General features: G+C 41.1%; 1 protein-coding gene across 2 annotated transcripts; it reads right to left on the reverse strand.

Annotated features, from left to right (window-relative positions):
• Positions 1-25,318, reverse strand: LOC308565837 (interferon-induced very large GTPase 1-like). 2 transcript variants are annotated; one of them, XR_014000077.1, is made up of 4 exons: positions 24,395-25,318; positions 18,106-18,225; positions 2,506-5,225; positions 1-2,127 (listed from the first exon to the last, which is right to left on the reverse strand). XR_014000077.1 is itself a non-coding variant. In XM_081155501.1 (4 exons), the coding sequence occupies exons 3-4, from the start codon at positions 4,933-4,935 to the stop codon at positions 1,911-1,913; spliced, it is 1,941 nt and encodes a 646-aa protein (XP_081011627.1). In that variant the 5' UTR covers positions 4,936-5,225; positions 18,106-18,225; positions 24,395-25,318; the 3' UTR covers positions 8-1,910. The 2 variants fall into 2 exon arrangements, 1 of the variants encoding a protein (XP_081011627.1); XM_081155501.1 differs by having other exon boundaries at positions 8-2,088; positions 3,173-5,225.
• Positions 25,319-27,903: the final 2,585 nt, after the last annotated feature.

The following is a 27,903-nucleotide window of genomic DNA, read 5'->3' on the forward strand; positions in this document are numbered from 1 at the left end:
AAATGCCTGAGGAACTTACCAAAGATCTTTATTTATATACAATAATTTTGGATTGAAAACAAAGTTAATATATGATATATGATAATTCTTAGTTAAAAGCCATTATGGATTCAGTAAACAAATTACAAAAACACCACCACCACCCATTCACGAATTGTCAACTGAAAATCGCAGTTTTCAAGGAGGAAGATATGTGGACATGAGAGAGGCGCCAGGCGATGCAGGTGTTCTGTTGCTGTCGCCATTTGAAGATGATCATATTAGGAGGTCCTTACTGAGACTATTTTCCAGAGAACAAAAAGGAAACTGTACTGTTTAAGAGCCCCCCCCCCACACACAAAATTTTTCTGTTCCAGGATTTCTTCTGTAGACATGGGTCATTTGACCTCAAACTGAGAGTTTGCTTGAAGTCCTTTGAGGGTACAAAGGCACAGATTCGGCACTTTTATCTGCATGCTCTGAAGACACAAGTTTGGGCTGCTGTTCCCTGGATTGTCTGTTTTCACGGTCTAGGGAGGGGTAGAGAGTGTGCCTGTAGATGGAAGCCAATGGATGCTCTATGTCCAACATGAAGAAATTCTCCTTTGTGTCAGGACTCCTTTAACTCATCAGCTTTGGGAATCCAGCATAAGTCATTGTTTCAGAAGGTGTATATAGGTTTGCAGAATGGGGATTGATTTCCCCTCTCAGGTTCTTGGTGGCTTTAGAGTGCTTTTCCTTTTTATTCTGATCATAATACTATGGCTTGAATAGCCTGTTGATAAGCGTTTCCTTACAGTTTAATAACAAAAAAAATCTCTTGAAATATCAGAACCTAAAAACTATATATTCTTTGATATGTCATTACTGAAGTAATAGTTTTTAAAACCATTAATGGTGTAATCAAATCTGACTTTGTTCAGAGCCTTGATTAAAATGGCCCTTTTAACCTGCTCATAAATCTTGTTCCAAAAGCCAGTCAGACCTTCTTAGACTCCTATAATACTGGACTTTGAATACTTACGCGTTTTGAACCATTTTTTTTTAAAAATAAATTTTTATTGATTTATTTAGAGAGAGAGGAAAAAAGGAGAGAGAAACATCAATGAGAGTGAGAGATTCGATGGGCTGCCTCCTGCACGCCCCCTACTGTCGATTGAGCCTGCAAGCCGGGCACGTGCCCTGACCAGAGCTGAGCCCAGGGCCTCCAGGCGCACAGGAGGAGCCACGCCGGCCAGGATTTTCTTCCTTGTCACCAGAAGTGGACATGAGGACAACAAGGAGGGAAGAGACCTGCAGGAAGGTGAGCTGCTTCTTCCGTTCCTTTGCATATTGTCAGCCCCACCAGCCCACAAGCGCAGCAGCCACGCGGGTCGGATTCCCCCGGTTGCTGCTCGCAGTGCGTGGGCGAGTCGCGCGGTCCCGCCGCGGCGTGTGTGGCGTGCGTGGTGTGGCGTGGGGGTGGGGGCGGCCCTCCTGCTGCCCTCCCCGGGCCAGGGCTTCCTCGGCCTCCACTTTCCGCCGCGCGATGGGCCGCCCCCGTCTGCGCCGCCTCCCGGGACTAGGCGCGGGAAGGCGGCACCAAGGACGGCACCCCGTGCGCGCAGCCTTCGGCCGGTCGCACCGTGGCGCTGCTCCAGCTCCGCTTCCGCGAGGCAGCTGCTGTACTTGCGCCCGCAGTTCCCGGTTCCCGCGGCCGGCGTGCGGGAGAACACACAGAAACAGCCCCGCCTCCCGCCCGCGGCTGCCCCGTGGCCAGGAGGGCCCCGGCCTCCGGCGCTGCAGAGCCTTCCGGACCTCCTCGGGCGGGGGCACAGCATCCCAGTCCTCCGGCGGTGCCCACGCCAGTAGGTAGCCGCGACAGGGTACCCCGAGGAGGGAGGGGGCCACGTGTCCTCCCCCCGGGTTCTCAGTAGGAGCCGAGGGGAGACTCACCTCATCCTGCCGGCTGCGCCAAGTGTTGGCAGAGGGAGGCTGCAAGGGGTGATTGGGGCGAGATCCCCAACGTCAAGGCCAAGGCGGCGCGCGGAGCCGACATTGGGAGAAACAGCTCCTGCCTGACTGTGTGCAGGGCTGGTTATATAGACCCCCGCCAGCGGCGCGCTCTGCCTGCACAGGGACATTCTGCTGAAGCATTCTTACATAAGGCTAAGCCGCATGCGCAGGGACAGCATGCTGAATCATTCTTACGTAAGGCTAAGCCGCATGCGCAGGGACATTCTGCTGAATCATTCTTACGTAAGGCTAAGCCGCATGCGCAGGGACATTCTGCTGAATCATTCTTACGTAAGGCTAAGCCCCATGCGCAGGGACATTCTGCTGAATCATTCTTACGTAAGGCTAAGCCGCATGCGCAGGGACATTCTGCGGAAGCATTCTTACATAAGGCTAAGCCGCATGCGCAGGGACATTCTGCTGAGTCATTCTTACAAAAGGCTAAGCCGCATGCGCAGGGACATTCTGCTGAATCATTCTTACGTAAGGCTAAGCCGCATGCGCAGGGACATTCTGCTGAATCATTCTTACATAAGGCTAAGCCGCATGCGCAGGGACATTCTGCTGAATCATTCTTACATAAGGCTAAGCCGCATGCGCAGGGACATTCTGCTGAATCATTCTTACATAAGGCTAAGCCGCATGCGCAGGGACAGCATGCTGAATCATTCTTACGTAAGGCTAAGCCGCATGCGCAGGGACATTCTGCGGAATCATTCTTACATAAGGCTAAGCCGCATGCGCAGGGACATTCTGCGGAATCATTCTTACATAAGGCTAAGCCGCATGCACAGGGACAGCATGCTGAATCATTCTTACATAAGGCTAAGCCGCATGCGCAGGGACATTCTGCTGAATCATTCTTACGTAAGGCTAAGCCGCATGCGCAGGGACATTCTGCGGAATCATTCTTACAAGAGGCTAAGCCGCATGCGCAGGGACATTCTGCTGAATCATTCTTACATAAGGCTAAGCCGCATGCGCAGGGACATTCTGCGGAATCATTCTTACATAAGGCTAAGCCGCATGCGCAGGGACATTCTGCTGAATCATTCTTACAAAAGGCTAAGCCGCATGCGCAGGGACAGCATGCTGAATCATTCTTACATAAGGTCACCGTCGTGGGCACGGGTGGGATGGTCGGGGTCCGGGACAGTCCGCCCAGAGTTGCAGGCCCCACCAGCCCTCCCAGACTCACACCCGCCGTGCAGGGGGGTTCAAGAAGCCGCCAAGAAACCAGTTGAGCTCAGATGTTGCCTTTCTTTGAGCTTCCTCCACTGTTTCTTCAGACTCAGAATTGGGCATCGCTTCCATGAGGTCATTCCGGGTTTCCTGTAAGATTTTAATTAATTCAGACAATTGGGAGATGCAGATAGGCTCTTGCTGTGACTGTGACTGTGACTGGAAGATCCACTGCATGATGGACTGAGCCTGAGGAAAGTTTTTCACTCTGTAGATGTGAGGATCCAAAAGGCTGCGCAATTGAGATTTAATAAACTCAGTTTCACCAATGGAAGATTTTTGGCAAAAGTTAACAGTGTTTACCAGAAAACTCTGCAGACCACAATCTGGGAGGCATATGTTAACCCAAGTGTCATAACTTTTCGACTTTTGCATGAAATTGATCAGTTTTTGAAGCTGCTCTTTGGGATCAGATACCTCCCAGGATTTCACATCCTCTAGGAAAACCCTAGCTTCCTCCCTGACACTCAGTAATTCTTCTCCATCCTGGATCTGGGCAGTGAGGCCAGTCAGAGCACTGTAGCTGTCTTTCAGTAACCTAGCTACCTGAAGAGGATCCTTAAAATCACTTCTGTAGTTAGAGAGAATGATGTCCCAAATGGGCACCAGCTGAAGCCCCCTGTCAATGACATTCCAGGTTTGATTACAGGCAACTAGGCCAGCTTTCCACTGGAGAAAGCCATTTGCTTCTGGTGGGCCACCTGTCTGTGTCACAAATAATTGGACTTTGGTTTGGAGATTTTGGAAGTTTGTGCTTTTGGTGGCAGTTTTTGAATGAGAGTGTGACACATCTGCACCTGCAGCTACTTCCACTCCAGAGCATCTTATGTAAGCATTCAGGGCCTCTGCTGACTGCTGTTTTACTTCTTCCAGCTGCTCACTTCGGAAACCCTCTGAAACGGCTTTCCAACAGTAGATTCCTCCCAGGTGCAGAGGGCCCTGGTTGGCATGAGAGCCAAACCTGTGGAAGAAAGCTTCAGTCCTGTGCCTCAGCAAGGTGAGTCTGTCTGGGTCTTCAGGCTGTCCCAGAAGGTCTTCAATGCATTTCAGTTCCTGGAGAGCAGCCTTGGAGAACTGGAGCTGATCAATGGGAAAGTGGCAGGAGGCAAGTGGGACATAACTGAACTTGGTAGAGCAGAAATAAGAGTGATCAGAACGTGACTGTCGGGTTTCCTTGGATTCTGAATGTTTGCTGTGGTCCATACCAGCTTCCAAGCTAAATCCCCAACCTCTGTTCTTGGCCGAGATAGTTACATTGAAGCCCAACTTCTCTATTGTCTGGGTGAACATGGATTCTGCTTGAGAAGATGTAAATTCCTTGGTTTCCATCCGTGTGCCCTGCTCAGGGCCAGAGAAGGTGAATTTCTTGGGGACACTCAGTAGGTCTTCTCTCCTCTCTAGAAAGCTCCCATGGTAGCTTGTTACGTAAATTCCCTGCAGGGCCAGCCCTCCAGATGCCCATCTCACCAGATCTCTATCTGGGACATTTTGCCTGTGAGGAAATGTGCCTTCCATGAGGCTCTGTTGTCTCTGCATAGTTTTCAAGTTTTTTCCTGAGGTCCTTTCCGGGGGTGGCTCGTGCTTTTGGGGGGTCTTTGTTGCCAGCCTCAGCTCTGCTGCTTTTTTCATCACCGCCTCTTCTTGTTGTTGTCTCCCCTCTGGCACTGAGTCTCTTTGTACCTGCTGGGCCTGCTCTGCCTTCTCGTTTTCCTTTTCCATTTCCACCTGAGGCCCCTGTAAAGCTGAAAGGCTATCTGAGCATTGCAGATGAAGCAGCTTCTCCAGGGCCCCTTTCTCCCAAGAATGCTTGGCCTGGGATTTCAGCTTCTGGAGATCTTGTTCTTCTAGGTGTCGCAAGGCCTGGGCACTCGTCACACCCAGGTGCTTCTGTAGCTTTGGCAACCAGTATTCAACTGCAAGTCCTACTGCGCTCAGCAACTCTTAGAGATGTTGCTTTTTTTTGTCTTCTTCTAAGGGCTTACGAGGGGTGGATTTTGCTGTGCCCATGGCTGTGGAAAGCAAAGACGCTTATTTAGCTTATGTCATGACCTTTGAAATGGACAGCCACATGGTGAAAATAATGAGTTTCCTAAAGATGAAAATGTTTAAGGCTTTCTTATCCCCTCCTTTCATTCTTTCAACAAATCTATTTTTTTTTTTTAAATGTATCTTTATTGATTTCAGAGAGAGGAAGGGAGAGAGAGAGATAGAAACATCAATGATGAGAGAGTTGTCATTGATCGGCCGTCTCCTGCATACCGGGACTGGGGATCGAGCCCTCAACTTAGGTATGTGCCCTGACCAGGAATTGAACCCTGATCTCCTGGTCCTAGGTCAATGCTCAACCACTGAGCCTTGCTGGGCCAGGCAACAAATCTACTTTTTTTTAACACTTTAAAATGTGTGTGTGTGTGTGTGTGTGTGTGTGTGTGTAAGACATCTTTGTGAGTATTCTCAACATGGACTTCTTTTATAGTGGCCAGGTGAATTTCAACTCAGTAGCCTGGCTTTTAGCACATTCTGTTGCACAGAATCAATTGCATGTGGAGCTTTAAGCTGTGGTACCACCCATTATCATTTAAGGTTAGTTTTTGTTAGACTTGTGTTGAATAGTTCTCTCCCTGTCTTTGCATTATTTGTACTTAGGTCATGTAATGTTTATTAAATCTCCTGATGTTTAAAATGCACTTGTTGATGTCACATCATGGTGGCATAAATTCTTTTCCTGTTGGTCCCCATTTTAAAACAACAAATTAGACTCTCATCCTTGAAGAAAAGTGCCTCTGTGGGAATTGTGGAACTTAGCACATTATGTCAAGGGGTGTCAGAGGAATTTTGTCCACTTGGATCTGGTAATAGGCAGAAGACCTCAGTTTGACTTGTGGAATCAGCAGAGCCAATGGACCTACCTCAATCATGGGGAGGACTGACATAGACAGATACCCACAGATAAGAGAGAATTTGTAGAAGTCCAGTCTTCTCAAGGAGAGATTACAGCATGAGTTTGGTGACATTGCACTGGCTAAACAATCTTGTGGTGGCCATCTCTTCAGTAGGAATAAATAAAAGTTGTGAGTGAATGCCTGCCTATCATGGTTGTATGAGACATGGTAGAGAAGCACACTGCTTTCCACCACCACTCAGAATACTGGGGCAGGACCTCCAACTAGTGGGAGGGAAGAGATGGCAAAGAGGCAGATAAAATATCAAAAGGCATTAAAGGAGTGAGGTCCCTGTTCATTATGCTCAGGGCTTTAGCAGAAAGGGCTCCCATGTTCCTCTGAGGAAACCCCACTTGAGGATCTCCTACTGGGTCTGTAGGCATTACCCAACCCCCAAGGCTTAACCCCCAACTCCCCCAACTCTGTGGTCAGCTCCTTTTATTGCCTAATGTCGTACTATCAGAAAAACACACCAGGATCCTTGTGCAAAGGAGAAACCATGCACTTGATCTATACAGGGCTTTGTTCTTGAAAACAAAAATTTTTTCTCCAGTAGCTGGTTTGGTGAATGGTAAGAACTAGAGAAGCCATAAAAGCTTAAGAATTCTGCCACAAGTGAGCAAGAAAAGGGTCGAAGGTGTACCCATACAAAGGCCAATAAAACCCTGATATAACAGCTCCAATAGACAGAAGAGCCCATCTAAAAGGAACTGGTAAAGAAGGATGTGTCTGCAACTTCAAAAGCAAAAGGAGCAAGGTAATATTATAAGGACATAAAAGAATCAAGGAAACAGCCCTGTCCTGTGGGGCTCAGTGTGTAGAGCACCCACCCATGCACTGAAGGATGACGGGTTCAATTCCTGGTCAGAAGCATGTACCTGGGTTGTAGGTTCGTTCCCAGGCTCCAGTCAGGGCACATGCAGGAGGCAACCAATTGATGTGTCCCTCTCACACCCTCACATTGATGTTTCTCTTTCTCTCCCTGCCTGCCCCTTCCACTCTCTTTAAAAATCAGGGGGAGCCTGGCCAGGCATGGCTCAGTGGTTGAGCATCAACCTAGGATCCTGGAGTTCGCAGTTTGATTCCCAGTCAGGGCACATGCCCGGGTTGTGGGCTTGATCCCCAGTTGGGAGTGTGCAGGAGGCAGCCGATCAATGACTCTCTCATCATTGATGTTTCTCTCTCTCTCCCTCTCCATCTCTGAAATCAGTAAAGATATACTTTTAAAATAAATAATAAAACACATCCATGCGTGTAAATATACCAATGGGAAGATATCCTCAGGTGAGAATTAACCACAACCATCAAATAAACAAGGAAACATCATGACCAAAAGGTAATAAATTGTCAGTAGTTTAGCTCAAAGTCATGGAATTTTGTGCCCTGGCTGACAAAGAATTCAAAATAGTTCATTTGAAAAATCTGACTAAAAATAAGAAAACTCAGAAAGACAATTTAGCAAAACCAGGGGAAAAAATTCTGTGAACAAAATGAAATATCTACAAAAGGAATAGAAATCATTTTAGAACTGAAGAATTTAATGAAGGACACTTGGGCTATTTCCAGATATTGGCTATTGTAAATAATGCTGCTATAAGCGCAGGGATACATATATTCTGTCTGATTGATGTTTCAGGATTCTTAGGATATATTCCCAAAAGTGGGATGACTGGGTCAAAAAACAGCTCTATTTTTAATTTTTTGAGGAAACTCCTGTTTCCATAGTTGCTATACCAAGTTTGCATTCCCACTAACAGCCCACCAGGGTTCTCTTTTCTCCACATTTTTGCCAGCACTTGTTTGTTGATTTATTGTTGGTGGCCATTCAGGTAGGTTACAGGTGATATCTCATTGTAGTTTTTATTTCTATTTTTCTATTAGTGACCTTGAACCTTTTTCAGATGTCTCTTGGCCATCTGTATGTCCTCTTTGGAGAAGTGTGTATTCAGGTCCTTTGCCCATTTTAAAAATTGGATTGTTTGTCTCCTTGGTGTTGAGTTATATAACTTCTTTATATATTTTGGAAATTAACCCCTTATCAGATGTCAACATTAACATTTTTAATAAAACAAGAATTTAATGAAGGAAGTGGAAAATGCTGTAGAGAGCATCTGTATTAGGGTAGAGCAAGTGGAAGACAGAATAAATGAGTTAGAGGACAGGGACTTTTAAGTAGCCCAATTAGAAAAGAATTTTACAAAATGAAAATGAGCAAAGAAAGCTTCCATGATCTGTGGGATTCCATAAAAAGAACAAAAATTAGAATAATCTGGATTCCATAAGAAGAGAGGAAGAGGCTGCAGAAAGTTTACAGTAATAATAGCAGGACTTCCTAAACTTGGGAAGAGAATTGGACATCCAAGTTCACAAAGCTGATAGATCACTTTATTATCTCAATTTAAAAGACCTTCTTTAAGAAACGTTATAATGAAAGGGAAAAATCAAAGCCAAATTGGGAATCCTAAAAGCAGACGGGGGGCGGGAGGGGGGGATTGTAACCTACAAAAGAAGCTCCTTTAGGCCATCAGCAGATATCTCCACCGAAAGCTTATAGCTAGAAGAGCATGGAATGACATATTCAAAGTATTGAAAGAGAAACAAAGTTGCCAGACAAGAATCCTCTGTCAAAGTTATCCTTCAGATATGTAGGAGAAATAAAGACTTTCCCAGACAAACAGAAGCCGAGGGCCTTCATCACCAGTAGACCCCCTTTGCAAGAAATGATGAAAGAAGTTCTTTAACCTAAAGTTAAAAGATGTCATTCAGGAACATGAAAACATGAAGTTATATAGCACACCAATAAAAGTCAATGTTTAGAAAACTCTAATTGTAGCATACCATTGTGTGTTAACTACTTAACTATAGTATAAAGGTTAAAGAAAAAGAATATTAAAAATAACTTTAGCCCAGCCGGTGTGGCTCAGCGGTAGAGCATCAACCAAGGTTCCAGGAAATCACGGTTCGATTCCTGGTCAGGGCACATACCCAAGTTGTGGGCTCGATCCCCAGTCGGGCGCGTGCAAGAGGCGGCTGATCAATGGTGTCTCTCTCATCATGATGTTTCAACTCTCTCTCTCCCTCTCCCTTCCTCTCTCTGAAATCAATAAAGATATATCTAAAAAACAAAACAAAAGAAGAACTTTAGCCACTATAATAGTTAAAAATTATACAATATGTAAAGAGGCACTTTATGATAATAAAAATATAAAAGGGGGAGTAAAAGAGTAGATTTTGTAGGGTTACTATTAACTTAAAATGGACTATTCCATGTATATGTTTTATGTAATCCTCATGGTAACAACAAAGCAGAAACCTACAGTAGATTCACTTCATCAAAAGATGAAGAAAGGGAAAAGAGAGAACGCCAACATAGAAAATGACTAATTTACAGAGGTAGGAAGAAACAGAAGGGGGGAAAACCCACAAGGGAGATAAAGAACAAACAAATAAGAAGATGGCACTGCTAAATTTTTACACATCAATAATTACTCAAAATGTAAATGGATTGAAATTAATCAAAAGTCACAGAGTAGCTAGCTGGAATAATAAAACAACACACACTTATATGATGCCTACAAGAGATTCACTTCAGCTTTAAAGAGACAAATAAGACCAAAGTGAAGGGATGGAAAAAGATAGCCCCTGCAAGTAGAAACCAAAACAGGGGTAGCTGTACTTATATCAGACAAAATAGACTTTATGCCAAGAAATGGTAACAAGAGATAAAGAGGTCCGTATGTAATGATAAAACGGTCAATTTATCAAGAAGACAGAAGTATCATAAATATATATGCACGTAAGATCAGAACAAATCAACTTATTAAGCAATACTGACAGATCTGAAAAGAAAAGACAACAATACAGTAATAGTGGGACTTCGATTCCTTACTTTTGGCAATGGATAGATAATCTGGACAGAAAATCAACAAAAACCCTCGATTTGAAACATACATTGGACCAAAAGGAATACAAACATTTATGGAACATTCCATGCAGCAGCCAAGGAGGCATATTCCTCTCAAGAGCACAAGAAACATTCTCCAGGATAGATGATATGCTAGGTTGCAAAACAAACATCAGGAAATTAAAGGGAATTTAAATTGTACCAATTATCTTTTTTAACCACAATGATCTGAAACTGGAATCGACAAGAAGAAAGTCAGAAAATCTACAAATATGTGGAAATTAACACACTCCTGAATAACCGATGTGCCAAGAAAAAAAATCAAAAGGAAATTTTACAAATCTCAACACAAATGAAAATGAAAGCACAACGTTCTAAAAACAATGGGATGTGGGGTGTCACTTTTGACCTCCAACCAGCTGCCATCTTGCATCCCTTGTGTGTGCCCTTATTCTCAGCTGTTCTGCTCAACCCTCTGAACGCAACCATAGTCCCCCTTGTAGTCTTGTCTCTTCTCCAACAAGATGAATAAACTATACTGAAACAGTAGAAACTCACAAAACTGCAGGCACAAGTGTGCCTTGGAGAGAAAGAGAATGTGTGTAGAAAGAAGTTGGTTCACAAATGATAAAAAAATAACTTCAGTTCTCGTCAAAAAAGTTAGGGGTAAGCAATCTCTCTGGTATGGAAGAGATGAATTATGTTCACAAGCCAAGGATCAGTGATCCACCTTAACAATCCCAAACTTCAGGCACCTCTGGCAGTGAACATTCACCATTATAGACCATGCTGGGACACAGCATCCGAAAGACATGCTACCCAGCACCTTAAACCAGCTTGATGCAGACAGTCTCACTAGTTTAAGGAAACTGGCTGAAGCTCTGCCCAAACAATCTGTGGATGATGATGATGAAGTTCCAGAACTTTTGAAGAATTTTGATGAGGCTTCCAAGAACGAAGCAAACTGCCCCAGCCGGTTTTGCTCAGCAGATAGAGCCTCATCCCATGGACTGAAGGGTCCAGGGTCCAGTTCTGGCCAAGGGCCTGGTAAAAAATAAAACAGTGGCTTGCTTCAAAAGTGGATCTGAGAGGGTAGTTCATTATAGTGATAAATACATGTTTTAGGAAAATTTATAAAATCTCAAAAAACTTAATTTTAAGCCTCAAGGAACAAACTAGAAAAAGAAAAAACTAAGACACAAGTTAGTGGGAAGAAGGGAATAAATATAAGAGTGGAATTAATCAATAGGGAAAAAGCCAATGAAATAAATAGCTGGCTTTTAAAAAAGACAAACAAAATTTGCAAACCTTTATCTAGACTAAGAACAAAGGGAGAAGATGCTGATAAATAAAATCATAAGTGAAAGAGGAAACAGTAAAACAATACCTCAAAGAATTATGAGAGACCGCTATGAACAATTATATGACAATAAGTTATATGCCAATAGAGACTTATATAACCTACAAGAAATGGATATATTCTTAGAAATATACAACCCACCAAGACTGAATCACGAAAAAGTAAATACTTTGAACAGACATATAATGAATAAAGAGATTGAACTATTACGCAAAAACTGTCATTGTTCGCAGATGACATGATATTGAGCACAGAAAACCCTAAAGATGCCACCAAAAAATAAGTAGATCTGATAAATTCAGCAAAATAGCAGGATATAAAATTAATATTCAGAAATCGGTGGCATTTTTATACACCAATAAAAAAGAGAAACTAAGAAACAATCCCATTTACTATGACAATAGTAAAAATAAGGTACCTAGGAAAAAATTTAACAAAGGAGGTAAAAGACATATACTCAGAATAATATAGGACATTGAAGAAAGTAATTGAGGAAGATACAAAAGTGGAAGCATATAACGTGTTTATGGATTGGAAGAATTAACATTATTAAAATTTCCATACTACCCAGAGCAATCTACTATAGATTCAATGCAATTCCTATTAAAATACCAATGGCATATTTCACAGATGTAGAACAACTATTCCAAAAATTTATATGGACCAAAAATATCCCAAATAACCTCAGCAATCTTGGAAAAGAAGAATGAAATTGATGCTATCACAATACCTAATATCAAACTATACTGCACGGGCATTGTAATCATATAGATCACTGAGAGCCCAGAAATAAACCCACACCTTAATGATCAATAGGTATTTTACAAGGGTGGCAAAAGTGTACAATGGAGTAAAGACAGCCTCTTCAATAAATGGTGTTGGGAAATTTGGACTGGTACGTGCAGGAAATGAATCTAGACCACCAAATTACACCATACACAAGAATAAACTCAAAATGGATAAAAGACTTAAATGCAAGTTGCAAAACCATAAAAATCCTGGAAGAAAACAGGCAGTAAAATCTCGGACATCTTATCGAGCAATATTTTTTCTGGTATATATATTGTAGGGCTAGGGAAACAATGGAAAGATTAAACAAATGGGACTGCAGCCAAACAAAATCTTCTGCACAGCAAAAGAAACCATCAACAAAATGAAAAGAGAACCCACTCTATGGGAGACATATATGCCAATGATAAAGAAAAGGGATTAATTTCCAATCTATATAAAGAACTTATACAACTTATCTCCAGGAAGACAAACAATCCAATTAAATAATAGGCAAAAGCCCTGGCTGGGCAGATCAATCGTCCCTAACACCAAAAGGTTTCAGGTTTGATTCCCCATCAGGGTGTGTACTGGAGGCAACCGGTCAATGTCCCAAAATCAATAAACATATCATTGGGTGTGGATTTAAAAAAATGGCCTAAGACCTGAATAGACACCTCTCCAAGAGGACATACAGATGGCCAATATACATGTGAAAAGATGCCCAACATCACTAGTCATCAGAGAAATGCAAATTAAAACCATGATGAAATAGCACCTCATACTTGCCGGAATGGCTACCCACAATAAATCAACAAGTGTTGGCAAAGATGTGGAGAAAAGGGAACCCCAGCGGGCTGTTGGTGGGAATACAGATTGCTACAACCACTGTGGAAGACAGCGTAATGTTACCTCAAAATATTAAAAAGGGAACTGCCTTTTGACCCAGTGACCCCACTTCTGGGAATATATCCTAAGATGCCCAAAAGAATATATGCACCCCTATGTTCATTGCAGTGTTATTTTCAATAGCCAAGATCTGAAAATAGCCCGAGTTCCCATCAGTAGATGAGGGGATAAAAAAGCTTTGGTACAACTGCCCGATGGAATACTACAAGACCATAGAAAAGGAACTCACTTTTTGCGACAGCATGGATGGACCTGGAAATGATTGTCCTAAGTGAAATAAAGCAGTTAGAGAAAGACAAATGCCATATGATCTCACTTACATGTGGAATCTAATGAACAAAATGACAAACAGAATAGAAACAGAAACATGGATACTTGGAACAGACTGACAGCTGTCAGAAGTGATGGAATAAAAGACGGTGAAAGAATTAGCCAAAAAACATATATGCATAACCCATAGATACAGACAGCAGTGTGGTGGTGGCTGGAGGGAAGGGGGCATCGGGGGTGGGTTTAAGTGGGCAAGTGGCAAAAGTGGGAGAAAAGGCAAACATCTATAATAGTGTCAACAATAAAAATTACGTTAAAAAAGTAAAAGACGTTGATAAAAGATTCCACCAAAAAACTACTAGAAGTGATCAATGAACTCAGTAAAGCAGTAGGATACAAAATAAATATCCAGAAATTCATTGCATTTTCATACATCAGTAATGAACTAGGAGAGAGACAAGTAAGTAATCTCATTTACAATTGCATAAAAAATATCTAGAAAAAATTTAACTAAGAAGGTAAAAGATTTGTACTTCAAAGTTGTAAGACACTGAAGAAAGAAATTGAAGAACATATAAATAAGTGGAAGCATAGACCATGTTCATAGATATAAAGAAATAACATCATCAAAATGACCATACCACCCAAAGCAATCTATAGATTCAGCACAATTCCTATCAAGATAGCCATGGCCTATTTTACAGAACTAGAAAAAATATTCCAAAAATTTGTATGGAACCACAAAAGACCTCAAATAGCAACAGCAGTCTTGAGAAAGAAGAACAAAGTTGGAGGAATCACACTACCTGATATCAAACTATACTCCAAGACCGTTGTAATAAAAACATCATGATACCGGCATAAAAACAGACATATAGATCAATGGAACAGAATAGAGATCCCAGGAACAAACCCATGCTTTATTGGTCAATAACTATTTGACAAAAGAGGCAATGGGGTAAAGACAGTGTATTCAATAAATGGCTTTGGGAAAATAGAACAGATACGTGTGAAAAAACCTCCCAAAACTAGACCACCTTCTTACACCATGCACAAGCATAAACTCAAAATGGATCAAACACTTAAATGTCAGTAGCATTCAAAACCATAAAAATCCTGGAAACAAACATAGGCAGTAAAATATCAGACATTTCTTCTAGCAATATTGTTTCTGATATATCTCCATGGAGAAAGGGAAATGAAAGAAAAATAAACAAATGGGACTACATCAAACTAAAAATGTTTGCACAGCAAAGGAAACTATCAACAAAGTGAACAGACAACCCACTGAATGGGAGAACACGTTCATCATCAATGATGCATCTGATAAGGGGTTGATATCCAATAATTATAAAGAACTTATACAACTCAACACCAAGAAACAGAGAATCCTATTAACAAATGGGTGAAGGATCTGAATAGACACTTCTGGAAAGAGGACATGATTGGATTGTTTGTTTGTCGTAGAGTTGTATGAAGAGTTATCATATGACCCAGCAACCCCTCTTCTGGGTATCTACTTGAAAAATATGAAAGCATTTATTCACAAAGATTCATGCGCCAATCTGTTCACTGCAGCATTATTCACTGTGGCCAAGACAGAAATAATCAAAGTGTTCTGCGATTGAGGACTAGATAAAAAAGATGTGGTACATGTAAACAACGGAATATTACTCAACCATAAGAAAAGATGAAATACTGCCATTTGCAACAACATGGATGGATCTTGAGAATGTCATGCTAAGCAAAATACGTATGATAGAAAAAGTTACGCACAATATGATTTCACTCGTATGTGGGATATAATACTGAAAACAGCAAAGGAACAAACAAGAAAAACAAACCAACCAAAACTCATAGACTCAGACAACGGTATGGTGGTTACGAGAAGGAAAAGGGTTGGGGAGTAGTAAAGGGTAAAGGGGTCAAACACAGGTTAGAGAAGAAGACCTGACTTTGGGTGGCAGGCACACAATGCAATATGCCGATGATTATCCTAGAATTGTACACTTGAAACCTGTATAATCTTATGAACCAATGTCACCCCAAGAAATTTAATTTAAAAATAAAAAAAGTTTTTGTGGAGAGCGGCTGAACCTGGAAGCTGGCCGGGACTCGGACAGGAGCAAAGCTGTGCCCTGAAGACCCTGAGGGACCTTGTCCGGGCAGAGGCAAAGCCGTGCCTGGACACCGGTGCCCCCGTCCACTGTGTAGGCGACTCGCTGGCTCGAGCAGAGCTATGCTTGCGCGCAGCATGTCCCGCCAAAGGCTAGGGTCTGTGATCAGCCGAGCAGCGGCCGGGTGCCCGCTTCCAGGTACAGTGGGTGCAGCTATAACAATAACAACCCCCAAGATGCTGTTCTGAGCGCAGCAAAACAGGATGTTCTGAGAAAGCTCGCCAAGGGATTGGTTTTGACCCTTTCAGCTATCCGCAGTTTGCGTGAAGAATTGTTACCTTGATGTAGATAATGAAGGCGCCGAGCTTGCTTGGGGTCACTGTCTCTCCATCCGAGGGCAGTGTCCCACCTGGGCCCAGCTTTAACTGTCTTATATATGTCTGTGTATTTCTTAATCTCCCGTTGCTACCTCTCAGGATCCCCCACATCCTCCCGCAGGTCATGGCAAGTTTTAAATTTTAGTCCTAGTTGATCTAATAGAAAACATCTGTTCAGAAATAATAAAAGTAACAATATATTTGATTGTGTGTGCTAATGTATATAACTTCTGTGAGTGTATATATGTGCCATGCATGCTTATAGATAAGCAAAGTGAATGAAAGCAATGATACAATGAATAGGATGAAGTGATTAGATTTTTTTTTGTTATTGTAAGGGACTTGCATTATCTGTGAAGCAATATAATGGCATTTGAAAGTGGACTTGGAGTAATATTTTTCAGAGAATAGAAGCAAATGTGAGTTTCAAAGTCATTTTATGAGGTCAGGATTACCCTAATACCAAAACCAGACAAGACATCAATAAAAGGAAACTACAGGCTAATATCTCTCATGAAGATACGAAATCCTTAACAAAATATTGCCTATTAAGACCATAATGAGATATCACCTCACACTTGTCAGAATGGCTATCATCAGTTAATAAACAAACAACAAGTGTTGGTGAGGATGTGGGGAAGAGGGAGCCCTCATGCACTGCGGGTGGGAATGCAGACTGGAGCAGCTGCTTGTGGAAAGCAGTAGGAAAGGACCTCAAACAATTAAAAATAGACTCTCCTCATGATCCAGTGATTCCACTTCTGGAAATATGTCTGAAGAACCTCGAAACACTGATTTGAAAGAATATATGCACCCCTTTGTTCATTACAGCATTATTTACAATAGCCAAGATGTGGAAGCAGCCTAAGTGCCCACCAGCAGATGAGTGGACAAAAAAGCTTCGTTACATTTACACAGTGGAGTACTACTAGGCCATAAAAAGAAGGAAATCTTACTCTTTGTGACAGGGAACTTGAGAGGGAAGGTGGCCACTTTCGATTACGTGGGTAGAGAATGCCTTTTGAGAAGCTAACATTAGAGTCATGATGTATAGTTCTAGTGCTGATCATGGGGATCTTTGGTAACCTTGCTTGTTTGATCCTAACATTTCTAGTTTCAGTTAATTTTGTTTGGTTTTTGGTGTCCACTTTCTATATGGGATCTTGTTCTTTTACTTTGGACTTGGAGTTGGTATTTGTTGTTTTTTTCCCAATTACCTACCTCAGGTAGGATAATGGTGCCCTCTAGTGGGAGCCTTATTCTCAATTCTGGTTCTAGACTCCTGTCCAGAGTCCCTATTAAGACTGCGTACATCCCTAATAAGTACAGGGTTGTGGTGATGTGGACACATTTGTTTTCTGGACACTTTCTTTCGTAGTTCCACATTTATAACTTTTCATTTGTTGTTGGGCTCTACTGCGTTTCCGTCATAGGCTATCTTACCTATTCAACTGTGTCAATTTGCTCTTAAATATGTACTGTACCTGCTCTGTATTCACACTCCCATTGGGCCCCCATGTCTTCTGCTCTGGAACATTCAATGATGTTGTTTTTCTCTCTTGTAATGTATTTTCTGCATTGCTTCCAAAGTCATCCTTCTGACGTGCAAATTTAGATTATGTATTGCTTTGTTTCTAAAACTTTGAAAACTGTACACTTCTTTGTGATATGATTAAAACTACTTCCTCTGGCAATCAACACTCTTATAATTTAACAAGAGTCAATCTCTACAATTCCTTTCACAGCCACTCATTTCCCTTTTCCTAATATCTCACTCTCTTCCCTTAGAAACCACACTCTGCCATCTTCCTTTATTATGGCATTTCTTGACCCTGAATATTAGCTTGCATGACCCTTTCCCTACCTTCTCTACCAGGGGCTCTGTATTCCTCCTGATGTCATTCAACTTTCTCCTTATTTGTGAAGCCTTCCATTAATTTTCTAGGTGAGTTAGTAGATCTGTTTTGTGCGCTTTCAATGGTACCTTGTGTTTATATGTATTATACAGATTTTCAAAATGTTTCATTATGTGTCTAGATCATGTATTCCCCTTCTTCCCATACTTGTAGTTATTGGCAGGGACCATGTCAAATTCATATTTTCTGCTTTCCAAGTCTTACAGTCTATTCTGTGTCTCTGTTTTAATCTTTGTTTCTTTTGACTTATTTTCACTGTTTCTTTTTCAGTCTCTGTGTCATTTCTTATACCTCTTTCTCTTCAATTTCTCTTCTTTATTACCTACCTGTCTCCTTTAGGCAAGCTCCTGTCCTCAGGTTGCTTCAAGATATGTGGATGTAGAATGGTTCCGTCCCTGAATCTTTCAGTGTTTTACGGCTCACAGCTTAATCCATGTCCTAGCTGCCTGTGTAAGAGAGGGCCTGGATTTAGAATAAGGTCAGGAAATAAAAAACTGGTTTCAGCATGCTTTGACATATGTTATTATTTTGTTAAGGACCAAGTGTCATGAATTATGTGTTGAATGGTGACTCTGAAATTTAAAAATCATTATAAGAAGAGGACTATTGATTTCAAAGTGGGTTGTCCTCTCTCTCTCCCTTTCTCTCTATCTGCACCTGAGCAGAACATCAGACATATAAGCCTATTCCATCACCCGGCTGTCTGTGTCCCCCCTCATTCTCTCCAATTTACTGTTGTGGAAAGGCTTTTAGTTCTCTCTCTCTCTTTCTCTCTCTCTCTCTCTCTCTCATTTTTCAGAGTCAATACATTTGGTTTTCCTTTTAAATCAGCAGTGTCTTGGCAATTATAGAAAACTTTTTCTCATAAAGAAATGCAGCAATGGATTATAGATCATGCTGGGCCTTCATTCTGGAACAGAATTTCAATTTTATCTCTCTAAGTTTGATTTATTTCTTAGAAATAAACATTTTGGCCTGGTCATACTATTTCTATAAAATATAACCGTAATCATATAATTATGCATGTCTACTGTTATAATAGAGTCTGTGATATTTTAGTGCTTGCATTCTTTCCATCTTATTAACCAATGTCACCCCAGTCAATTTAATTAAAAAAATGTTTTAAAGTTGGTTTAGGATACTATTTGATATTTTCCATATACAACAGTAAAATCTTCTATTACTTTGTCTACTAGAGATGCCTAACCACTTTAGCAGCTCCGATAACTGGGAGTTATAGGTGGTGTGGATCCATCTTTGTGAGAAGCTATCAAGGTCAGAAATAGGTTAGATGTAGGAGACGAAGATAGTAAATAAGAGGGTTAGAAAGGAATCCAAGAGCATTTTTAGGGAGGAGTAACATCTCCATTCTGGGTCATCTTTCTTTGCCAGGGTTGAGGGACCTTTCCTATAGATACCCTCTCAGGGCTTTCTCAGAGCCCTTGGCAAACCTCTGTTATGCCCTCAGTGACCGTGTATTTCAATGGTATGTTGGAATCAGCCTGTACTGTCTGGACACCTAAGAATCATTTGCTATATTTTCAAGAATTTTGAAGGCAATCATTAAGCACAGCCATTATGAAGAAATAAACTATATAGAAGTCACATCAGAAAATATGAAGGGGAAATAGCTCTGAGGGCCCATCGTTGATTTGAAACAATGACCAAGCAAGAGAAAAGCCACCAGAGTCAACTTTGTCATAACTGAGTATTAGTCAAAGGTTTATAGCAACCAAATGAATGCTGAATGAAGAAAAAGACACTTAAAACAGGCAGGGGAGTGTTATAGCACTTTTACTTGCCCCTGGCTCACCCTCCTCTTCTTTCTATACCCTTTATTGCCAGACTTCTCAACACACAGACACACACACACACACACACACACACACACACACACACACACACACATACACACACATACACACACACTCCTCTGGCTCAATAAGTGTTTGTTGATAAAATGAGCCAATGAATGCATCCCATCCACTTATTAGTTAGTCTCATTTCTGCCCTCATCTGTTTAAAACATTTTTTTCTATAAACCTGATCCTCATACTCTAGTTACCCAGCCCAGGAGCCTTCTCCAACATCTTCATTCTGCTTAATCTAGGGACCTTCTCTGTGTTGACTATCTCTTCTCTCTTGAACCCATAATGATAATGTGCCTTTAAACAAGCTAGATCATATAAGTACTAGCAAAAATATGTTTAAAATATCAGCATTTATTCCACACATATTTATTGAGGGATATCAGCATGCTGGGAAATGCTCTAGGAGCTATGGGATAATTGACTAAGATAGGTTAGACCCCTGCCTTTTGAGAGTTTACATCCTAGTTGGGGGAAGCAGACCATAAACTTGTAAATAATTGAATAAGCAAAACAATTTCAGATTGTTTCAGATTCTTTCAGAAGAAATAGTCAGGTAATGGGATAGAGAGTAAGTTGAGGCTACTTTTGATTGTGTGTTTAGAGAATATGTATTTGAGGAGTTGTGGCTCTTGTGCTAACCATGAGCTGCATTAGACTCTTCTTGCCATTTCCAACCTTTGACAGTGTCTATCAAATTTAATTATCCAGCATTTCCACTTCTGGGTATTTGTCTGAAGGAAACGGAAACACTAACTAGAAAAGATGTGTATCACCATGTTAATTGCAGTATTATTTACAATATCCAAAAACATGGAAACAACCTAATTGTCCATCAATGGATAAATGGTCAGAGAAAATGGAATATTATTCATCCATAAAAAGAAGGAAATCTTGTCATTTTCCAACAACATGGGTGGACCTTGAAGGCATTAGGATAAGTGAGGTAAGTCAGTCAGAGGGGGACAGGTATGATCTCACTAGTATGTGAAAACTAAAAACAAACAACAGCAATAGAACTCCCAGAGAACAGATTGGTGGTTCCCAGGGGTGGGGTTTGGGGTCAAAATGGGTGAAGGAGATCAAAAGGCACAACTTAGTGTTATAAAATGAATGAGTTCTGAAGATGGAATGTACAGCATGGTGACTATAGTTGATAATACGTTACTGTATTTTGAAAGTTGCTAAGAGAGTAAACTTAAAAGTTCCCATCATAAAAAAAAATTGTAAGTATGTGTGGTGATGGGTATTAATGAGATTTATTGTGGTGATCCTTTTGTTATATTTATATATATAATCATTATATTGTACACTGGGAACTAATATAATGTTATATGTCCTTTAAACCCTAATTAAAATTTAAAAAAAAATGTTTGCTTGCCCCCACATTTCTGCCTTCTATCCTAGATCTTATTTTTCCTTTTGTATTTGGGACTGTTCTTTGGACTTGATGCATTAACTATGTAGAATGGCTTATCCAATGAGAAATTCACCCAAAACTCCCAACTCTAGCCATTTTGGGGTGTTCACCCGATTCTAATGGGGAAATGGTGATGTGAGCACCTTTAATGTTTTGGAACCCCGTTTTCCCTAATTCTTCCCCTAAAACGAGACTGCTGTTGGATACCTATTAAACAGTGGGAATTCGTTTGCCCTATTTATTTGACTGTGCTCTATGAAAGGCTCTTGAATGTGTTATCTCTCTACCTCTATGATCCATGTTTGACATTGCATCCTGAAACTCATATTTAAATTATTTGTTTACTAAACTTTGAAAGCTCTTCATTGGTTTAGGATATTAGGATCAAATTACTTGGCTCTGGCGTTCAAGGCCCCTCACAATCTCACAACAATGAACTTAATTTCTTTCACAACCACACTTTTTCTTTTTCCTACTTCCTAATTTTCCTAATTCACTTCTTATGGAATCTACACTCTGCCATCCTTCCTCAACCTCACAGTTTCTTAGTCTTGTATATTGAGGGGCAGAATTCACCACCCCAACATGTGCCATGTAGATTGCTTTGAGCTGAAAGTAATTAAGACCCAGAAGACCCAGGAAAAGCTTTTAACCTCTTCTTTAACTGCCTAAAAGAATTTAGACAAGGGGCTTACACCAGGAAAACAGCTATCACCAGAGGTAATTTTAAATATCATAAAGACTTATCTACATGGCATGGAAACTTTTTGTTTAACCAAACATATTCTCTTCTCATCTTTCTGTGAAACTTTTTTTTTTTTATCAGAAAGATTTATCTGCTTGGACTGCAAACATTTATTGACCAAACAGTTGCTCTTCCCATCTTCCTGTGAATTGTTTCTTCCCCTTCAGGCCCCAGACTCCTACACCCTTTCCCTTTAGCTCAGGATGGTTATGAGCATCCAGGGCTTGACTGCCTTTCAGTTTTCATGTCTTCTGTGGCCTTCTGTGTATACACAGTTATATTTGCTTTTGTTCTCTTAATTTGTTTTATGTCAATTTGATTATTAGACCAGCCAACACAGCTGGAAGGGAGGAAGGGAAATATTTTCCTCCCTTACAAGATGATGCTACATGAGTCTTTCTCCGTCTTCCCTGCCCAGGGCTTTATACTCCAGACCCAGTCCAAGTTTCTCCTTATTTGTGAAGCCTCCCATGTATCTTCCAGGTTGAGTTAGGACCTCTCTCTGTTAGGTTGTAATTAGCTAGTTAATAATAAGAAGAAAGGGGCAAAAGGGAGGCCAGACATTATAAGCATGGCCATCTGGGCAGCTTCTCAAGGAAGCTGCAATTTCACACTCCACCGGGAACCACTGGCCCATTCCCTGCAGATCACTGGGGGAAGGGACTGGACAAGGGGAGATGGGCACAAGCTCAGTGAAGTTGGTGTGATGTAGGATGCCTGTCAGTTAAACCTGGGAACAAAGATCATTGGCCAGAGGGGGTGTGGCCACTGCAAGCCTGTGAAAATTTGGGAAGACATAATACCCCAGAAAGAGGAGAATTCTCTCCTGTCTCTTGATGCTCTGGACTTTCTTATGCCTCTGGCTTTGCTCCTGCCCATGTTCCCTTTTTAGCCATGTGGTCCTGTGGACCCCGCACACAATGGACTGATGAACTACAGCTGGGTACACAAACTAAGGTAGCCAGATGCTGGACTGGACTGTGCAGACATGGAAGGGAAATGCTGGGCAACGGCTTGAATCCTAGCTCTGCCGAAAGCAAAATGTGACTTCTTCCTTGATGGATGGAGGGAAATGGGACCTTGGAAACTCAGGGGTTTGACTCCACAGAAATAAAGCTGTCTACAATATCTCATCCTCCTGTGTGAGTCTTAGAAAACTCCTTTTCTTGTGACATCAAAAACCTCACTCCCCCAGACAACAGGTGGAGGCAGAGAGAGCTCCCACTTATAATGTCTCTGTGCTAACAATAGCACCTGTTACGTAATTATAAGAATATTAAACTTTTCTGAACCTTCTACTCCTGGAACCAGTTAAAGAAATCTATCCACCCTTTTGTGCTCTGAGTATGGTGTAGGGGAACTCATTTTAGAGATTTAATATATCTCTAGCAGTAAATGTGTCTGGAAAATGAACTCTCTGTTTAACTTTCTGTCACTGTCTAACTCTCTGTAGCAGGAGGTTTCATTGACTATCTAGAAAGCAGGAATGCCACCCAAAGTTCAAGGTCATGCCCCCAGGAAGGAGGTTAATGAATGTATAGGTTGTGGATAACTGCCTGATGCTATCTGTTAACTTAGAAATGAATTGTTGTTTCTGGTGGTCTATGTGACTACCTACCGTATGCTTTTCCTATTAACTTCTTAAGAAAAGCGATCCTGTTCTGGGAGGGTGTGCGGATTTTTTTCCAGCCGACCACCACTGGGAACATGCAGCAACTTAGCCAGTGTATATAAGTTTCCATTAAAGCTTTGATGAACTTGAAGAAGGCTACATGTCAGTTCTTGGGAATCAGTCCTGAATTTAGACTTTTGGGGCTTTCCACCAACACATGGCTTACTGCAAAGAAGCGCCCTTCCCCGTATGACTTAGAGATAAGACTCACTGTCCCCTGTTTTCACTTATAATGAGGCTGGACACAGACATTTTAAATTCTTTTTTTTTTTTTTTTTTGCCTCAAAAAATGAGCTGAGCTATTGGCCTTCACTGATCAATCAAAACAAAGTGCTTGTATGTAAAAATTAACCTTCTCTCCTTTCTCCAGGCCTCTGACCTTAGACCCACCCTCCTTCTGACCTAGCCAACTATCCCTCCGTTAAGATCCTGCCTAAGAATCAGTAAAACTCTGGGCAAAACGTTCCCTGATTGTTCCACTCCCTCCACACCCTATCTTTTTTATCAGAACCTTGTAGATTCTTCCCTTTAAAGGTTAATTCCTTTGCCCGGTCTGTGAGAGGCTTGCAGTTCTGTGTTTGGATTGTTTTCCCTATTGCCATAATCTCCATTTCCTTACGGCAAAAATCCTTTCAAATAGTTTCTTTTGACCTGTCTAGATATATTTTTATTTGAGGAAACAGATTGCGAAATTGTTTGCCTGCTTTACAGTTTACTCCCTTTCACCCACATTTGGAGCTGCTTTTTTGAACAATGACGATGCCAGATTCATATAGTGTACCTAGCATGTCTTAATCTGCTTGTGTCTCTAACTGTTCCCTATGACTACTTCCATCAATTTTTGTTTCTATTTTAGTCCTCTAATCTGTCTTTATATGTCTACCTCATTTCTTTGCCTCTTTTCACTTACCTGTCTCCTTGTGGCCAAGCTCCTATCTTCAGGTGGCTCCAGAGAGACCTGCGTGTAAAGTAGGTTCCTTCGTAGAGTCTGGTAGGCTGCTGACTCTCATCTCCAGCCCAGACTTAGGCTCTAGCTGTGGTAGAAGTGCCTAATTTATACACCAAGGAAGAAGTGAAAAAATGGTTTCACTTTTGGTTTTGTTGCTGTGGTTTTTTTCCACTAAAAATTTATCTGGTTTAAAGGAATTCTGTTTATTTGTTTTTATTATGACTCCTGCATTTTAAAATTGCTCCTGGGTTTTGGAGTTATTGCAATTAGAAGACTAACATGGGGTGTGTGTGTGTGTGTGTGTGTGTGCATTAATGCATGGTTGGGGTCACACAAGATAAAGAATATAACAGAAACAGGGCAGGGAAAGAATTTGGGAGAAGAGACATGAGCACATTTTGCAGAGCAGTGTCTTCCTCAGGGAAAGTGCTTTAATTGCTTTACTGTTCTAATTCTTAAGTTACCCGAAACCAAGAGAGAAGCATGCTCACAGTGTTAGTGAAATTTGCTAGTTTTTATTTCCTGTAAAAGAGTATTATACTAGAATTAGTTTCAAGTGTTGAAGCTGTTTTTCAAAAATGGTTAGTTTCAACATTAACAAACCTTCCAACATTTCATTGCCTGATTTGGATGATTTAACTCCAAGGTGGCCTAAGCTCCTAAAGGAGTATTGTGTAAAAAATAAAAAATGCGGCCAGGCTGGGAGCGGCTCAGCTGTTTAACATCGACCTAGGATCCAGGAGATCGTAGTTCAGTTCCCGGTCAGGACACATGCCTGGGTTGTGGGCTAGATTCCCAGTCCGGTGGTGAGCAGAAGGCAGCTGATCAATGACCACTCTCTCATCATTGATGTTTCTATCTCTCTCTCTCTCCCTTCCTCTCCTTGAAATCAAAAAAGATATATTTTTAAAAAATCGAAAAAGCGTACTCTGTGTTTATGGTGAGAGAGAGAGAACTTTACTCTTTTCTAGCCCATATATTAGAGTTCTCTAGGAATGTTATTTCTGACACTTGTCCCTCAAACTTAAACTCATGTGAAGCATTTTGTTGTATTATATTTCTCTGAATATAATGTATTATAATATTGATCGCAGACCAGTACTGCCTGTCCTAATGTTATTCTATCTCAAACTTTTATAGTCTGATTTACTGGTATTCTTCAGGTGAAATTCATATTCATTCTTTCCAGTTCCTCCAGAAATTCTACCCACATGGTCCCTTTTCTTACTCTTTTCCTTTGATAAGAGCATTAGTGTTTTTTTTCTTTTTAAAAAAAATTATTTTTCAATTACAGTTGACATTAAAAATTATTTTGTTAGTTTCAGGTACACAGCATTGTAGTTAGTTACATAATTTATGAGGTGATCCCTCTGATATTTCAAGTACCCACCTGGCACCATACATAGTTATTACAATGTTATTAATTATATTCCCTAGAGGTGTTGGTGTTTTCTAATAAGCAAGAGTTTCAATGCTATGCAGAGACATATTTGAACCGAGCATCCAACAGTTACTGGCTATATTTACTTAAGTCTAGGATAGGGGGAGTGCAACCCAAGTAACAAGAGCAGCTGAGCCATGGAATGAATTTTTGCCAGTAGTACTATCTACCTCACATAACATTAATGGGGATAAGATGCTTAGCTTGAAGGAGTTATTCAAATTCAGATTTTTCTCCCTGGTACATAATTGATTTGAAGATCAAATCTACCAAAATAAGAGTCATCAAGGGGAATGTCACCAGCCGCAATGTTCCCTCAAGTGATTCATGTGAATTTCTGAGATTTTCTATATGAGTGCCACCGTCTTACAGTTCTTGCGGACTTCTTTTTGCACTCAGATATTGTGTCTTGTATCCATGTCTATGTCTTGTCTGTTGCTGTGCTATGAGTCTACAGATGATAGAGTCAGTGTCTGATCCATCTCAGAATCTGTCACTTTTGAACACATTCTCTGTATATGGTAAGATCTCAGTAAATGTTGTATAAATGACCTGTGACTTCAAACTCAGATTCACAAACAAGTTCATTCCAGCACAGCTGCCTCCTATTTCTAAGGAGAAAAGACTTTTGGTTTCATTTCTCATTCTCATCTCAATTCCTGGAAATGTTTTTGATGGGAATGTTTGTTAAGTGATTAAAGAATATTCTTTGTAAGCTGTTATCTTAGGCTTTCCTGCTTTCCTGCCAGTTTCCTAACTTATGTTCCACTTGAAAAAAGCTTTGTTCTGAATAAACTAAGGGAAAAGTAGTTCACCCAGAAATACTTAGAGATCCTGGAGAGAGCCAATGACCCTGGGGCCCACCCAGGGCTGGCAGGAGGGTGAGATCAGAGAGGCACTCAGGGTGCAAGGGAACTTGAGAGTGAGGGAGCCCTTAAATTTTGCACTCTAGGTGCCTCACTTGCCTCACTCTAGTTCCAGCCCTCCTCCCAGCTGTGGCTGACAGTCCTGTGAAGTGGGACAATCCATCTCAAATTCATGAATTAGAGAGAAAAGGGCAGCTGAGGTCACTATGTCTATCCCGCCTAACATTGTCCCCTGATCCTTTCTTTTCAGCTGCCTCTTCTGAAACCCAGTAGTAGATCCTTGCCAACCAAGAAAGAGAGGGAGAAGCGGAAGAAAAATCAGATAACTCAGGTGTAACAATCCAGTCTTCCTTTGTTTCCACACCAGATGTGTGGGTGTTTTCCCTTCCCGGAGCAATTCTGTGACACCAACTGTGTAGCCTTCACTATAACTCATTCTAACACTATGTACCTGGATATAGTGTCAAATCCCACAGGTTAAGGGCTCAGTCTCACCTTCAGATTCCAGTTGCAAGGAGCAGATCCCCTGGGTAATCACAGCATCTGTCCTACTTGGCTACAAATCAGAATTTCCCACAAACCCCTTCTCAGGTTCTAGCAATTATCTAGAGTGGTTCGCAGAACTCAGGAAAACACTAATATTCACCAATATATTAAAGGATATGGTAACAGATACTCACTAGCAGTTATTCCCCATTCCCTCATCCTCTCAGCTCCCGGAACCAAGAATCTACTTTGTCTTCATGGATTTGCCTATCCTGAATAACTTGTATAAGTGGAATTATACAATATGTGGTCTTTTGTTTCCAGCTTCTCCCACTTAGCATGTTTCTGAGGTTCATCTATGCTATAGCATATTACAGTAGACCATTTTCTGTTATGGATGAATAATATTCCATCGTATGTCTATACCACGTTTTGTCCATTCCTCAGTTGGTGAACATTTGAGTATTTACACTTGGGCTATTATTAATAATAATGCTTCTGTGAATATTTGTGTACAAGTTTCTGTGTGGGCATAATTGCTGGCATGGTACAGACTGTAACTCTGTGTTTTATATTTTGAGGAAATATTTGAAGAAATGTTGCCAAATTTTTCTGCATCAGCTGAACCATTTTCCATTTCCAGCAAGTGAAGTGCAGCACTCCTATCTTAGCATTCC

Source organism: Miniopterus schreibersii, assembly GCF_964146895.1.
Source record: "Miniopterus schreibersii genome assembly, chromosome: 12".
NCBI lineage: Eukaryota > Metazoa > Chordata > Mammalia > Chiroptera > Miniopteridae > Miniopterus > Miniopterus schreibersii.